The sequence below is a fragment of the Pristiophorus japonicus genome, chromosome 1, assembly GCF_044704955.1.
Source record: "Pristiophorus japonicus isolate sPriJap1 chromosome 1, sPriJap1.hap1, whole genome shotgun sequence".
In the NCBI taxonomy this organism is placed as follows: Eukaryota; Metazoa; Chordata; class Chondrichthyes; family Pristiophoridae; genus Pristiophorus; species Pristiophorus japonicus.
Window position 1 is genome coordinate 291,737,008 of NC_091977.1, and position 17,563 is coordinate 291,754,570.

The 17,563-nt window shown below is 45.1% G+C and overlaps 1 protein-coding gene across 3 annotated transcripts in view; it reads left to right on the forward strand.

The window, feature by feature from the left end:
* Window positions 1-17,563, forward strand: part of rttn (rotatin) — a 422,229-nt gene that overhangs the window by 164,199 nt on the left and 240,467 nt on the right. For all 3 annotated transcript variants that reach the window (XM_070888469.1, XM_070888467.1, XM_070888468.1), the window contains exons 28-29: window positions 159-378; window positions 14,186-14,314. In XM_070888469.1, coding sequence (XP_070744570.1) covers window positions 159-378; window positions 14,186-14,314 — 349 coding nt within the window. The remainder of the gene's footprint in view (window positions 1-158; window positions 379-14,185; window positions 14,315-17,563) is intronic.

The following is a 17,563-nucleotide window of genomic DNA, read 5'->3' on the forward strand; positions in this document are numbered from 1 at the left end:
GCTTTTATGAAATTTCCATTTGAAAGCCATTCAATTTTTACCTGAAATTAGTGATTATACTCTTTTTTTTTAAATTAAATATGTTTGCTAAACCAAAGATGCTTGATCTGTCAAAGAAAATTCTTCCTCTTAGTTTGCATTGTGTTGCTTCTTTTCAGAAAATGCCTGTTGTTGGCTGGCCCTTTCAGAACCCAGCTGTCGGTTAAACTCCTACAGTGTTTGCGAATTACAGACGCACCACATTTCTACGGTCTACCTTCATTAGAGCGGACCTTGCGTGGAATGGTGCATGTTACTGCTCTTCCCGGCTGGACCTTGCAGTCTGCCACTGTGGAATCCTATTCTCTTTGTACAAAATATTTGACTGGGCTGCTGGAGGTATGTACTCAACTGTCTGATATAATTTATGACAGTGAATTACATTTTGAACAGGATTCAGATTTGAAATAATAGCAGAAATTGCTGGAAACTCTCAGCAGGTCAGGCATCATCATAGAGAAAGAAATTAGAGTTAACGTTTCAGGTCGATAACCTTTCATCATGGTTTTTACATGTTAGGTTTTCATCCATATGGAGAAGAGGTTTAGGAGAATTGGAAATTTAAAGAATAAGTAAAGGCTATAAGGTCCAAAAAGCCTATCCTGCCCTATTTTGGTTGGTGACCACCTATCTTCTCTCCATTCTCCTCAATCTTTCATTTCTTCAGAAACAATATTTAGTACAGGTATATGATAAATTATTAGCGTCCTATCCTGTGCAGCATCACCATGGCAGGAGGGTGTAATTACAATGTGACAGGTGTAAGTGGTTTTGCCCTTCGTGGTTTCAAATCACCCCCGCCCCTCCCCCTGCCCTTTACAACAGTTCTAGACCGTGGGAATTACAGTAGTGAACAGAAATACACAGTTATAGCCAGATCTTTCGGTCTCCACCATCGCAATGCTTTTATTCAAGTTAAAGCACACACTTGCACCCAGTAAAACACTGGTCATTTAAAACAAACAAATACAGTATAACTCACAACCCAGGCCTGTCTGAACACGACTAAAACACCCCTGCTCAGACTCAAAAGCGTACCACCAAATCAGTCCAACAGACTGTGCGTACGCCTATGATCCTTGCAGAAAACTTCCCCACTAAATCCCTAAGGTTTGTTGGGACACACGACACACCTTCACACTATGTGGTGGTCTTAAGGATGTGTGGGCTGGGATAAATGCTCACCAATTACTCGCTGCTTCTCCTGATGAGCGTATCTTCTGGTTCGGTACCAATCTGTGGTGTTCAAGCCCACTCTCAAGGTCAGCTTCCCAGTTGAAGTAGCGAGGCTCTCTTGGCTCGTAGATGGTGTTTCTTCTCTCCGTCCCAGATGGAGTGCTCAGTCCTTGTGCGTTGAATGAAGCGAGTAAGCGTAGGAGAGAGAGAGAGATGGCTGCAAAATGCTTCTGAATTCCTCGCGCCAAAAATCAGTCTTTCGCCTGAGGCAATGCAACTGAAAGAGCAAAATGTAAAACCTTTTCGGACAGTGTCTTTATCATCTGCCCTGTTCCGAGGGACAAGGCTCCAATAATTCTGGGTGGTCGAAAAGCTTCCTTTGTGTCTTGAGCACCGATCAATCTTCTTGAATTCTCACTGATTGCATGATCAAGGCCCCCCTGCCAATCAACCATCTTCCTGCCATTTCAGCCATTCCTGCCCACCTGATGTGTATCCCTGTGGGACATGTTTGTCCCACATCATGCTGTCTGCCCTTCTGCAGTAACAGCCAAGTTAAAGCAATGTCCAAAAGTTTAAGTCCAAAAGTTTATGATTTTGCTGTCTGTTTTTGCCGAACAGGTTTACTATAATACAGTTTCCATTATTAAAATGGACATGGGAATTTGTCATGAAAATGAAAAGTGAAGAATGTATTACTTTTAAAATGGGAACTAAACTACATCTCTAGTTCATTTATCCTCCATTGTCTAACCACATGTCACCTGATGTTTACACTTGGTAAAGGAGTCGCAAGGATATAATTTGAGCAATTTGATTCTTTAAGATCCTCCTTAAAACACACTTCTTTGAATAAGCTTTTGGTCAACCTTCTTCGGGCTCAATTTTTTCCCCAAGCCCATCTTCTGGTATATTGCCAGAGTTACGCCGGGTTTTCTAGGCCAGAAAAGTGGCAAAAATATTTTGCTAAACTTTCCCCGATGTATAATTCGAATTTGGCGCCACGCAGTGTATTCAGTCTCCTCGGGGGGGTGGGGGGTGGAGCCTGCAGTCTGCGCCAAAAAGCGAAGCTGCATCTTCTGCGCATGCGTGGAAAAAAAAGTTACGTTTTTGACATCGTTCCAATGGACGCACATGCTCAGCACAGCTCGGATTTGGCTATCAGCCATTTTTAAAGAGCCAGTTGTGTGTGTGTGAGAAGGAGTGCTGCGTGAGAGCATTGAAAAAAATCGCAGCTGGAGCAATACAAGATGCAATGCGGACCAAGGACCAAGAAAGTTTTGCTGGAAGAGGTGGAGGCACTAGTTACTGTGGCCCCAAGTTTCCACATGATTTGCTCCTGATTTTTAGGAGCAACTGGTGTAGAATGGAGTATCTTAGAAATTGGAATTCTCGACATTTAGTTTGCTCCAGTTCTAGTCAGGTCGAAAAGTTTCACTTTGGAACAGAATTTTTTTTTCAAAAATGGGTGTGTCCGGCCACTTACGCCTGTTTTCAAAGTTTCGTCAGTGAAAACTTACTCCAAACTAACTTAGAATGGAATAAGTGAAGATTTTTGTACGCTCGAAAAAACCTTGTCTACACTTTAGAAAATCAGGCGCAGGTTACAAATTAGGCAGAGGGAATGGGGGGGGGGGGGAGGGAAGTCATTAAATTCTACAATCAATCCTTAGTTATACTTATACAAATATTATACAACTAAATCCAACATGAATAAAAATTTATAAGCAAAGAAAAGATTAAATAAACCATGTTCCTACCTGTGTGAAATAGCATCAGCCTTTGAGCTGCTGTGCTTCAGGCAGGTCTTTCATGTTGGAGACAGGCAGGGGTGTGACGTCAGTGTCTCGACGGCAGCAGCAGCAAGCTTCGAGCTGAGCTGCAGTGCTTGAGGCAGGCCTTCATTCTCTTCGTGGCTGGACGTGAAGAAGCAACACCGGACGGACCCGAGACCATTCGGCCATAGGATATCAGCGGCGTCGGTGGCTGGCCGGCAGCCGAAGAATCAACACCTGACACACGCAGCTCTTTATGGTGCTTGAGGCCATTCGGCCACGCTTTAGGGGCGGCGTCAGTGGCTCGACGGCAGCCGAAGATACAGCAGCAGCAGCCTTCGAGCTGTGAGGGGTACTGAGGCCATTTGGACAGGGAGAGGCAGCCACATCGACAGTTTTATATTTAAGTTTGCAGAATGGGTGCTGCATTGTCAACACCACATATTATGCAATGGTTTGCCATCAATTCAATGCATAGGAGAGAATTGATTAGAGCTCACTGCACCAGGAACGTCGTAGCCTGTAGGTTGATGGGCAGGAGACCTTACCCACGTCGACAATATCGAACCAGGCGCTCGTACCTGGACATGAGCGAGGCTGATTGTGTGAAAAGGCTGCGTTTTCGCAGAGAAGTTGTCACTGAGATTTGTGATATGGTGAGAGCAGATTTGCAGCCCAGAAGCAGAAGGACAACTGCCTTGTCTGTTGAAGTGAAGGTAACAGCTGCACTTTCTTTCTATGCCTCGGGATCGTTTCAGGCTACAATTGGAGATGTGTGTGCCATCTCTCAACGTGCAATACATGCCTGCGTTTACCAGGTCACGGCTGCACTTTATGCGCGAAGGAATAACTTCATCAATTTCCCAATGACCGCACAAGCGATCCATGAGAGGGCTGTGGGCTTATTCAGGATTGCCGGCTTCCCAAAGGTACAGTGCTGCATTGATTGTACCCACATAGCCTTGCGAGCACCCGTGGAGGAATCTGAGCAGTACCGAAATAGGAAAGGCTTCCACTCTATCAATGTGCAGCTCGTGTGTGACGACAAGCAGCGCATCATGTCAGTCAATGCGAGGTACCCTGGCAGCACCCACGATGCGTTCATCCTACGTGACAGCGTTCTATCTGACATGTTTGAGCAGCAGCCAGAAGGGCAGAGCTGGCTACTGGGAGACAAAGGATACAGCCTGACCACCTGGCTCATGACGCCCATACGTGTGACACGGACAGAAGCTGACCATCAATACAACATGGCGCACATTGCGACGCGCAGCATCATTGAGAGGACCATTGGCATATTGAAACAGCGATTCCGATGCCTGGACCATTCCGGAGGACAGTTGCAATACTCTCCTCAGATTGTCGGTCACTTCACTGTTGTGTGCTGCATGCTTCATAACTTAGCCATCATGAGGCAGCAGGAGCTGGTAGTGGAACCCGAAGACCGACGTGAGGGTCCAGTGCATGATGATAGTATTACGGAAGACCAGGATGTGGATGATAACGACAATCAGGAAAGCATGCAAGTGCCTGATGCCGAAGCACGAGGTCGGAGGAGGGCCGTCCATCGTGCCCCTTTAACGATTGCTCGAGACTTGCGCCAGCAGCTCATCCGTGAACGCTTCAACTACTGATGCCTGAGGGCTCTGCAACCACTTTTGCATATGGATATGTTTATTCTTTGCAGTTGTTCCTACGTTGTGTTGTGTTAATGGAACATGAAACAGTTTTAATGAAAAAATATTTTATTGAAAAGTTAACGTCACTCTAATAAAATATTTGTTGTATCAAACTATACTTTTTAATATGACTCTTGAAGATCATTTAAAAACTTTAAGATCACTTATAAACTTGTAAAGTTACAAAAGTTACAAAACACTTTCTATGTGAAAATATTTACACTCTAAGATCACTTACACTTCAAGATCACTTTCTAGGTGCAAAATTAAATAATTTACAGAATGTGAGAGCATTTACACTATACGATCACTTGAAAACCATAAGATCCCTTATAAGTTGTAAAGTTACAAAACTTACAAAACAATTTCAATTTGAAAAACGCTTCTACAGCTACATCAAGAACAAGAGCAAAGAAAGGCTGCAACCATGTCTCATCCATATCTCAGTGAATGTTCACTTCCTCATGGGGGTGTAATTTGATTGGCTGGGCTGTGTGCCCTTATTGCAGCAGCTACCTCAACCAAGCCCACCCTGACGGCCTGTGCCGACACTTGCATGCCCTCCCTGATGGCCTGTGCCGACACTTGCATGCCCTCCCTGACGGCCTGTGCTGTCGATTGCACTCCCTTGGACATTCCCTCCCTAAGTTCCCGTGTCATTACTGCTATTTCTCCCGTCAGGACTGTCAACTCTTCACCTACTGCACTGACGCCACCGATGAGTGATCGGGTAAGCTCGTTGGTCTCCATACCCAATGCCACAACCTGAGTCGCATCTGTTGCACGCTGCATCTCAGGAGAGCGTGTCTCCAATCTCCTTCTCCTCTGCCTGGGTCTGCCTTGTGGCACCACTATACTGGGAGGCGCAGGCACGGACGGTGGGATGCGCGGTGCTGCAAGCGGCACCACTACATAGGGAGGCGCAGGCTGGGACTGTGGGACGCTCTATGTTCCAGACGGCTGAACTAGAGGAAGAGGCTCGGGCTGGAACGGTAGGACGCTCGGTGTTCCAGATGACAGCACTCGAGTGCGAGCCGTGGGCTGGGATGTTGGACGAATGGGTGTAAACTGCTCCATGATATCAGCAGCAACACTGGGACCCGAAGCATCAGAATCAAAACCATAGTTGGTGGAACCAGAACCTATGCGAGAGGGAGGCGCAAGCTGGGATGGTAGTGCACTGACTGTAGAATGCTGCATTATACCAGCAGCACCACTGGGACCCGCAACATCGGAAGCGAAACCATGGAAGGTGGAACCAAGACCTATGCTAGGGGTTGAAACTCTGATGCCCCTTGATGGGGGCTCATAAACATTAAATTGGAAGCTCTCCCCTGCAGACATTTCAGTCCTCGCTGCCATCATCCAGTCTGGATCGTCCGCAGCTGGTTGTACTGGTTCTTGTTCTGTACCCTCAGGATCCTCAGGGTTGGCAGCAGCAGCAGCATCATCATCATCATCATCATGTTCTGCAAAATACATCAGAACAGTCAAATGTTTTAACAGCAAGGGAGGGGGCCGGGTGGGTGGCATGAGTACTCTCACACATAGCAGGCCAGGCAGCAGGTTGATTTAAAGGGCCATGATGCATTTTCAGGACTTGCCCTCTTCCTCGCGTGCGGGCCCAGCTTGTGCTGTACCGATTGCTTTTCTCCATGTACGACTCATCATAGCAGCTACCCTTTGTTCCAAGGGTGTCAGTGGATGCAGATTGGGCAAGCCTCCTCCTGTCCGAGTTGCCTCCCTTTTGTTGTGGGCCAATTTCTTCTGCAAAGAGTAAAATATAACTTTTTACAGAGTGTGTCAGTCTGCAAGGTGGGACATACAGATAGCCAGGTTACAATTACGATTAAATTAAAAATGGGAAATATTACTTACACTAACTACTTGACCAAGGTCGTGCCATTTCTTTTTACACTGACTTCCAGATCTCCTGGTATGCACCACTGCGCAGTAATCTTCTGCAACTTGGTTCCAGTGTTTCTTCATTTCTTTTGGTGGCACTTTTATGCGACCTCTGTTGCTGGTATCTAGCTCCTGCCATCTCTGCTTAATTACGTTGACTAACATCTCCACTTCCTCATGCAAGAAATTCTTTGTTCTTGGTGGACGTTGATCCATTGCAAAGTTGAATTGGCACTCTTATTTCTCCAAACACACAGTCCTTAATTTGCATGCACCAATGCAGCACCGGTTCTGCAAGTTTAGCAGTGAAAAGCTGAACTCACTGATTTCAGCAGGTGATTTATTCAGCAGTGCTGCTAAAAGCACTCCCTCACACACAGAAATATCAAAAAAAATTAAATGACAAGCCTTTGCAGGCGTCTAAGAAACAAATCTTCACTTTTTCTGCACACCTTTTAAAAATGGCCGAATGCCAATGTTTGCGTGAGACTGCGCATGCGCGCACGCTCCAACGCGCACGCGTAGGGTTGCTGGCACCACGAAGGCTAATTTAAATTGTACCCGCCCCTGCTACTTAGAAAATCGGCGCGGGTGTTAGGCTCCACCCCCTGCTGCGAAGAGCGCGCCGCGCCAAGCAGACATCGAGCTCCAAGGAGCTCGAGAATATCGGACTTTTCTTAGGCGCATTTTTCGGCGCAAAAAACAGGCGCCCAGCTCGGAGGTGCGCCGTTTACGCCACGTGACAAAACTTGGGGCCTGTGATTGAGAACAGATGGCAGGAGCTGGATACCAGCAGAGGTCATATAAAATTTCCGCTAAAAGAAATGAAGAAACACTGGAACCAGGTTGCAGAAGATTACTGCGCAGTGGTGAACACCGCGAGATCTGGAAGCCAATGTAAAAAGAAATGGCAGGATCTTGGTCAAGTAATTCGTGTAAGTAATCTTTTCATTTATTCAATGCAATTGTAAATATGACCAGCTGTATATGTCCCACCCAGCAGAAAGACACACTCTCTCTTTAAAAAGTTGCATTTTCATCTTTGCAGAGGACGGTGGCACATAATTAAAGGGAAAAAATTCGAACAGGAGGAGGCCCAGAAAATCTGCACCTACTGACACCCTTGGAAGACAGGGTCGCTGCTTTGATGGGTCCTGCCTGGAGAAAAGCAATCAGTACTGCACAAGCTGGGCCTACACTCGAGGGAGAGGGTAAGTCCTGCAAATTCATCATGATCCTTCAAATCAGCCTGCTACCTGGCCTGCGATGTGTGAGCCTACTCATGCCACGCGCCCTGCCCTTTCCTCTGCTGCTAACCATTTGACTGTTCTGTTATCTTTTGCAGAACTTGAGGCCAACCCTGACAATGCAGAAGAATATTCAGACATGAATGAGCCTGACGAGAAGAACATCTTCCAATCCAACCCTTCAGACCAAGAACATGGGGGTGAGGGGGAAACATAGAAACATAGAAAATAGGTGCAGGAGTAGGCCATTCGGCCCTTCGAGCCATTCAATAAGATCATGGCTGATCATTCACCTCAATACCCCTTTCCTGCTTTCTCTCCATACCTCTTGAGCCCTTCAGCCATAAGGGCCATATTTAACTCCCTCTTGAATATATCCAATGAACTGGCATCAACAACTCCCTGTGGTAGGGAATTCCACAGGTTAAAACTCTGAGTGAAGAAGTTTCTCCTCATCTCAGTCCTAAATGGCTTATCCCTTATCCTTAGACTATGTCCCCTGGTTCTAGACTTCCCCAACATCGGGAACATTCTTCCTGCATTTAACCTGTCCAGTCCCGTCAGAATTTTATATGTTTCTATGAGATCCCCTCTCATCTATCTAAACTCCAGTGAATACAGGTCCAGTCGATCCAGTCTCTCATATGTCAGTTCTGCCATCCTGGGAATCAGTCTGGTGAACCTTCGCTGCACTCCCTCAATAGCAAGAATGTCCTTCCTCAAATTAGGAGACCAAAACTGAACACAATATTCCAGGTGAGGCCTCACGAAGGCCCTGTACAACTGCAGTAAGACCTCCCTGCTCCTATACTCAAATCCCCTAGCTATGAAGGCCAACATACCATTTGCCTTCTTCACCGCCTGCTGTACCTGCATGCCTACTTTCAATGACTGATGTACCATGACACCCAGGTCTCGTCGCACCTTCCCTTTTACTAATCTGCCACCATTGAGATAATATTCTGCCTTCGTGTTTTTGCCACCAAAGTGGATAACCTCACATTTATCCACATTATACTGCATCTGCCATGTGTTAGCCCAACTCACCTAACCTGTCTAAGTCACCCTGCAGCCTCTTAGTGTCCACCTCACAGCTCACACTGCCACCCAGCTTAGTGTCATCTGCAAACTTGGGGATATTACACTCCATTCTGTCATCCAAATCATTAATGTATATTGTAAGTAGCTGGGGTCCCAGCACTGAGCCCTGCGGCACCCCACTAGTCACTGCCTGCCATTCTGAAAAAGACCTGTTCATCCCGACTCTCTGCTTCCTGTCTGCCAACCAATTCTCTATCCACATCAATACATTACCCCCAATGCTTTATATTTGCACACCAATCTCTTGTGTGGGACCTTGTCAAAAGCCTTTTGAAAGTCCAAATATACCACATCCACTGGTTCTCCCTTGTCCACTCTACTAGTTACATCCTCAAAAAATTCTAGATTTGTCAAGCAAGATTTCCCTTTCATAAATCCATGCTGACTTGGACTGATCCCGTCACTGCTTTCCAAATGTGCTGTTATTTCATCTTTAATAATTGATTCCAACATTTTCTCCGCTCCTGATGTCAGGCTAACCGGTCTATAATTACCCATTTTCTCTCATCTCCTTTCTTAAAAAGTGGTGTTAGAGTCCATAGGAACCGATCCAGAGTCGATAGACTGTTGGAAAATGATCGCCAATGCATCCACTATTTCTAGGACTACTTCCTTAAATACTCCGCGATGCAGACTATCAGGCCCCGGGGATTTATTGGCGTTCAATCCCATCAATTTCCCGAACACAATTTCCCACCTAATAAGGATTTCCTTCAGTTCCTCCTCACGAGACGCTCGGTCCCCGAGCATTTCCGGGTTATTTGTGTCTTCCTTTGTGAAAACAGAACCAAAGTATTTGTTTGACTGGTCCGCCATTTCTTTGTTCCCCATTATAAATTCACCTGAATCTGACTGCAAGGGACCTACGTTTGTTTTCATTATTTCAGATAATATATAGAGGGGATGGAGCTGGATGAAGCTCCCACTGTTGTACTGCCTTTGGAGGAGGTGCCAGCCCCTACCGTGATTTGAGTGTTGGTGGGACATTCCATAGTTTCACACCTTCCGAGGTTGCAGGTCCCAGTGGGATGCAGCGAGGCACACCTGAGGCCCCACCGTCCGAGGCTGCGGGTCCTAGTGGGATGCAGTGAGCCACACCCAGGGTGAGGAGGGGAAGGAGAGCTTGACTGCGCTCTCTTGAGATGCAGGATGTAACAGATGTGGTTCAGATGATGTCATTGACCTTACCCGATCACGACTGGACACCATCAGTGGGGTGAGTGATGAGATAGCAGGACTGTCAATGAGGGAATAGTGGCCATGAGGGAGGGAATGTCAAAGGTAGTGCAAACTACAGCACTGGCCATGAGGGAAGGAATGTCAGGTAGTGCAAACCACGACATTAGCATTGAGTGAGGGAATGTCAGAGATAGTACTGGCCATTAGGGAGGAATTGTTGCAGTCCACTGAGACACTGTCAGGGTGCATGAGGGATGGCATGTGTGAGTTAGCTGCTGCAATAAGGGAACACGCCCAGACCAAGCGTCCATTGACAGAATCAACTACCACTCCCACTGCATTCCCCACAACAGCCTCTGAAGAGCCCAAGCCGGGCCTTCCACATTGCCACCTGTTCTTCCACCCCCGGCCCCCCCTCCCCATATCAAGAAGTGCGCATTACCCGAGATGTTGGGAGGAATAAGGTTGGCACCAAGCCCAAAAACATTGTGCCACCGCCTGTGGGCAGGGGTGGTGGAGAGTCCAAGACCATGGGTGGTGTTAAGACTGAGGGGGAGGAGAGATGGGTGCAGCCTTTGTTTGCTGCTGTTGTTGATACTGTTGTAACTGTTCTCAAATAAAGTTTTTTGTAAGTTATGTAAATTTACAAGTTTATAAGTGATCTTAAAGAGTGATATTAAAGTAAAGTTTGATACAAGTATAATTTTATTAAAGCTAAGTTAAGTACATTGTAAACTTTTGAATAAAATACATTTTACATTAAAACTGAATCATATTCCATTAACAGAACGCAAATTATGCAACAGCTCCAAAGAGTAAACATGTCCATGTGGAATAGTTGTCACTGAGCCCTCAGGCATCAGTAAAGCGTTCACGGATGAGCTGCTAGTGCAAGGCTCGAGCAATCGTTAAAGGAGCACGAGGCCCGACCTCCTCCGCCGTCGTGCTCCGGCCTCAGGCACTTGCATGGCTTCCTCATCCTCATCATCATCCTCCACCTTCTCCTCCTGTTCGTCACCTGAATCTTCCACATCATTATCATCAGCCACTCTCACCACAGGTGGATCTTCCACGACCAGCTGCTGCTGCCTCATGATGGATAAGTTATGCAGCATGCAGCACACAACAGTGAACTGACCGACAACCTCAGGGGAGTACAGCAAGTAGCCTCCAGAATGTTCCAGGCATCGGAAACGCTGTTTCAATATGTCAGTGGCCCCCTCAATGATGCGCATCGCAATGTGTGACACGTTGTATTGACTGTCAGCTTCCGTCCGGGTTACGCGTAGCAGCGTCATGAGCCAGGTGGCGAGGCCATACCCTTTGACTCGCAGTAGCCAGCTCTGCCCTTCTGGCTTCTGCTCAAAACATGGCAGATATAACGCTGTATCGTAGGATGAACACATCATGGGTGCCGCCAGTGTATCTTGCATCGACTGACATGATGCGATGCATGTCGTCACACACGAGCTGCACATTAATGGAGTGGAAGCTTTTCTATTCCTGTAAATCTCGGAATCCTGCAAAGGTGCTCGAAAGGCGATGTGGGTACAATCAATGCAGCCCTGTATCTTTGGGAAGCCAGCAATCCTTGAGAAGCCCACAGCCCTGTCATGGATTGCTTGGACGGTCATGGGGAACTTGATGAAGTCATTTCTCCGCGCATACAGTGCAACCGTGACCTGGTGAATGGAGACAATGTGTTGCATGCTGAGAGATGGCGCACACGTCCCCAGTTGTAGCTTGAAACGATCCGGAGGCATAGAATGAAAGTGCAGCTATAACCTTCACTTCAACTTACAAAGCAGCCCGCCTGACACTTCTCGGCTGCAGGTCTGGTTTCACCAACTCTCAGATCTCACGGACAACTTCTTTACGGAAACGCAGTCTTCTGACACAGTCTGCATCACTCAGGTGCGGGTAGAATGCCTGTCTCGATATACCCGAGGTGAGTAAGTCCTCCTGCCCAGCACCCTACGGGCTCTGATGTTCCTGATGCGATGAGCTTTAATCAATTGTCTACTACGTAGCACCATGATGCAGAAGGCTCGCATAAGGTATGGCCCCCATTCTTAAAGTTAAACTTTCAAACAAGCACAAAACGGCAGGAAAGCAGGCAGCACAGGTTTGCAGTTCTCTCTCTCCAATGTCTGAATGGATGGACCGCACACACTGGTCTTGTGACCTCTCCTCTTTTTCCCCCCCCCCCCATCCCCCCCCCCCTTGAGTCGTGACCTCTCTCTCCGTCCTCCTCCCCGGGCTACAAGCCGTAAGATCGGCTATCTTTCCCTCCTCTCCTCTCTTTCTCTTTCTCCCCCCCCCCCCCCCCCCCCCCTCCCCCCATGGCTTGTTTTGTAGCCAAACCCCGAGCCACTGTGTCCGGATGCGAGGCCGATTCTGCCGGCCAAACCTACAACCCTCCAGTCCTTCAGAATGTTCGGTGGTGGCGTGTGAGTGAGTAAAACAATGAGAGAACTTGTGAAATACAACAAATTTACACTTCTACGTTGACTGGTTAAAAAGAAATTGAAGTTTATTATTGATTTTGACAGTGTTCTTGACTCCCTCCAAACTCTTCGATTTAAAAACAATGGCATCTTTTCAGCACAGATTTGTGAATGCGCGCTGGTTTCTTCACTCACCAGAAGGTTTTTTGGGAGTGGCCAGATACGCCAAGTAATGGAGAAAAATGTTGGCCAAACTGCGAACTATTGAAAAAAATCGGCGCAGACATGAGGGAACACCCCCTTTGAGATGGGAAAAAAAACTGTCCTAGAAAAATCGTAACTAAATCCGTTACCCCAGTGCAGATCACAGTGGGAAAGTTTGAAAAAAAAAACGCCAAAAATTTAACTGAATACGCCAAAAAAAACAGCCTACTCCAAAAAGAACGGCGCAAATCACTGGGGAAAATTGAGCCCTTAATCTCTCCTCCTTTGGGTCAATGTCTCCCCACCTCCCCATCTCGCATTATCTTTTATGCCTCCATGAAATGCCTTCTACATTAAAGGTGATATAAATATAAACAATTTAATTATATAGCAGTGTTAGTATTCGTGTTTTGGCATATCAGGTCCTTTCTTGCTTGGTACCTCTGCCACAGTCTCAAAACACTTAAAGTGCAGTAACTTATTTTGACTATACAAATGATCTAATCTAGTAATTGAACATGGCTGCAAATAATAGTTAAAACTGGAACATTTTGAGATTGTCAGGTGTGGCAAAGAGATGCTGGACTTAATATTGACACAATGGAAATTTATTGTAGTTGCTGGTAATTGTGGATCTTAAAGTGCAGTTTATCTGGGCAGTCTTTGAGCTAAATGAGCACTACTCATAAATTTTGTTTGTTGAACAATTGTTAGTGAATTTCATTTTAGAGGGAGGACTTTTTTGCCTTGGAGTCTTACACTAATGAACTCTCCTAGCTCTCATTGCAATTGCATCTGGTAATATCTCATAATCATGCACATTATAAGGTTTACAGTGAGTCCGTCTTAAAACACTGTGATAAATGTGAATGAGAAGGCACTCTTCACTGACTTGTCAGGCTATAAGAAGCAATTTTAAATATGGAATATCCTTTTCTAAACACCACAATATACCTAAGAAAAATTCAAGATTGTAGCATTTTCACCAACGAATCTTTGAAATAAAAATGACTGCACTCTTCCTTTTCTTTCCTTCAACGATGGGAGATCAGGAGAGGGAAAAGATATGGAACTAATTAAAGGCAAGTAAACAGAGATAAGGAGAGGGGTAATAGTGGTGTAATTCAGAGGATAGAAATAGCCATTATCATTTAATGGGATAGTAAAAATAAGATAAATGGAGAATAATAAAATGATACATGGGGAATTAGAAATATGTTGAAATTAAAAATATATATACTTTATACCCTTGTAAGAGTGCTGATCGTTTCTGCACTCATGCCTTCAGAACTAGCCAGCCCATTTCATATTTAACATTAAGCCAGACCTGTGGCTGAACCTGTGAAAAGACACGAGGTAAATATTTTACCATTGCACTGCTGAAATGCTTTGTTTCATATCAACTTTCTGACTACTAACTTTATCATTAACAGGTCATTTCATCTTTTTATGTGGAATGGGGAGGAAATGCAATGTCTTTCATGGGTAAAGGAGTCACAAAGAGTGCGGTTATCTGCTTGCTCCAGCTGTCCTATGAGATGATAACACAGGGCAAAGATAAGGTAGGAACATCAGCAGGGTCCTTACATGTTTGATGAGCAGCAAGATATCTTTCTGGAGAAAGCAAGCATATTTTCTGATGTTTTGCTTGCAGTGTGCGGTTGGATGTATTTCCAAAGTGCATCTAGTTCAAGGAACCGTATATATAGGCTATGAATCATAGAATCCAGCTGAATGTTGATTAAATATTTATACATCAGCAATAATTTAAGTAATTTCATAGTTTAGCATGCATATTTTAATAAATCATACAGGCACCAAGCTCATTTCAAAATGTTCCATTGTCTAATGAATTTAGATTGTGTGGTCGTGAGATGGCATAGACCTTGTGTCCTCACCACTTGCAAAATATTGTTTTAAAATTTGAAAAATTATATATATTTAAGAACCAAGTGAATGCATTGTACACTTGAATTAATTATGTATAACTTGCATTTTATTAGCAAAACATATTGTGCTAACATGTTTTGCTTAAAATATATGGCCGAGACTTTCAAATGAAAAACAGTGGTACCTGTAATATAATTATAGCACGTCACCCGAAAAGCTCTTTTTGAAACATAGAAACATAGAAAATAGGTGCAGGAGTAGGCCATTCGGCCCTTCGAGCCTGCACCATCATTCAATATGATCACGGCTGATCATGCAACTTCAGTACCCCATTCCTGCTTTCTCTCCATACCCCTTGATCCCTCGAGCCATAAGGGTCATATCTAACTCCCTTTTGAATATATCTAATGAACTGGCCTCAACAACTTTCTGTGGTAGAGAATTCCACAGGTTCACAATTCTGAGTGAAGAAGTTTCTTCTCATCTCGGGTCTAAATGGCTTACCCCTTATCTTTAGACTGTGACCCCTGGTTCTGGACTTCCCCAACATCGCAAACATTCTTCTTGCATCTAACCTGTCCAATCCCATCAGAATTTTATGTGTTTCTATGAGATCCCCTCTCATTCTTCTTAATTCCAGTGAATATAAGCCTAGTCGAACCAGTCTTTCTTCATATATCAGTCCTACCATCCCGGGGATCAGTCTGGTGAACCTTCGCTGCACTCACTCAATAGCAAGAATGTCCTTCCTCAGATTAGGAGACCAAAACTGTACACAATATTCAAGGTGTGGCCTCACCAAGGCCCTGTACAACTGCAGTAAGACTTCGCTGCTCCTATACTCAGATCCTCTAGCTATGAAGGCCAACATGCCATATGCCTTCTTCACCGCCTGCTGTACCTGCATGTCAACTTTGAATGACTGATGTACCATGACACCCAGGTCTTGTTGCACCTCCCCTTTTCCTAATCTGTCACCATTCAGATAATCTGCCTTCCTGTTTTTGCCCCAAAGTGGATAACCTCACATTTATCTACATTATACAGCATCTGCCTTGCATTTGCTTACATACCTAACCTGTCCAAGTCACCCTACAGCCTCTTAGCATCCTCCTCTCGGCTCACACTGCTACCCAGCTTAATGTCATCTGCAAACTTGGAGATATTATATTCAATTCCTTCGTCTAAATCATTAACATATATTGTAAATAGCTAGGATCCCAGCATTGAACCTTGCGGTACCCCACTAGTCACTGCCTGCCATTCTGAAAAGGATCCGTTTATTCCAACTCTGCTTCCTGTCTGCCAACCAGTTCTTTTTCCACGTCAATACATTACTCCTAGTACCATGTGCTTTAATTTTGCACACTAATCTCTCGTGTGGGACCTTGTCGAAAGCCTTTTCAAAGTCCAAAAACACCACACCCACTGGTTCTCCCTTGTCTACTCTACTAGTTACATCCTCAAAAAATTCTAGAAGATTTTTCAAGCATGATTTCCCTTTCATAAATCCATGCTGACTTGGACCGATCCTGCCACTGCTTTCCAGATGCGCTGCTTTTACATCTTTAATAATTGATTCCAACATTTTCCCCACTACCGATGTCTGCCTAACCGGTCTATAATTCCCTGTTTTTTCTCTGCTTTTTTAAAAAGTGGGGTTACATTAGCTAACCTCCAATCCATAGGAACTGATCCAGAGTCTATCGAATGTTGGAAAATGACCACCAATGCATCCACTATTTCTAGGGCCACTTCCTTAAGTACTCTGGGATGCAGACTATCTGGGATGCAGACTATCAGGCCCTGGGGATTTATCGACCTTGAATCCCATCAATTTCCCTAACACAATTTCCTGACTAATAAGGATTTCCTTCAGTTCCTCCTTTTCGCTAGACCCTCGGTCCCCTATTATTTTCGCGAGGTTAGTGTGTCTTCCTTGGTGAAGACAGACCAAAGTATTTGTTCAATTGGTCTGCCATTTCCTTGTTCCCCATTATGAATTCACTTGATTCTGACTGCAAGGGACCTACATTAGTCTCCACTAATTTTTTTCTCTTCACATATCTATAGAAGCTTTTGCAGTTAGTTTTTATGTTCCCTGCAAGCTTACTCTCGTACTCTATTTTCCCTCTCCTAATTAAACCTCTGCTGGATTCTAAAATTTCTCCCAGTCCTCAGGTTTGTTGCTTTTTCTGGCCAATTTATATGCCTCTTCCTTGGTTTTAACACTATCCCTAATTTCCCTTGTTAGCCACGGTTGAGCCACCTTCCCCTTTTTATTTTAACGCCAGACAGGGATGTACAACTGTTGTCGTTCATCCATGTGATCTTTAAATGTCTGCCATTGCCTATCCACCGCCAGCCCTTTAAACATCATTCGCTAGTCTATCCTAGCCAATTCACGTCTCATAGCATTGAAGTTACCTTCCCTTAAGTTCAGGACCCCAGTCTCTGAATTAACTGTGTCACTCTCCATCTTAATGAAGAATTCTACCATATTATGGTCACTCTTCCCCAAGGGGACCAGATTGCTAATTAATCCCCTCTCATTACACACGATCCAGTCTAGGATGGCCTGCTCTCTAGTTGGTTCCTTGACATATTAGTGTAGAAAACCATCCCTTATACACTCCAGGAAATCCTCCTCCACAGTACTGCTACCAGTTTGGTTAGCCCAATCTATATGTAGATTAAAGTCACCCATGATAACTGCTGTACCGTAATTGCACGCATCCCTAATTTCCTGTTTGATGCCATCCCCAACCTCCCTACTACTGTTTGGTCATCTGTACACAACTCCCACTAACGTTTTCTGGCCTTTGGTGTTTCGCAGCTCTATCCATATAGATTCCACATCATCCAAGCTAATGTCCTTCCTTACTTATTGCGTTAATCTCCTCTTTAACCAGTAACGCTAC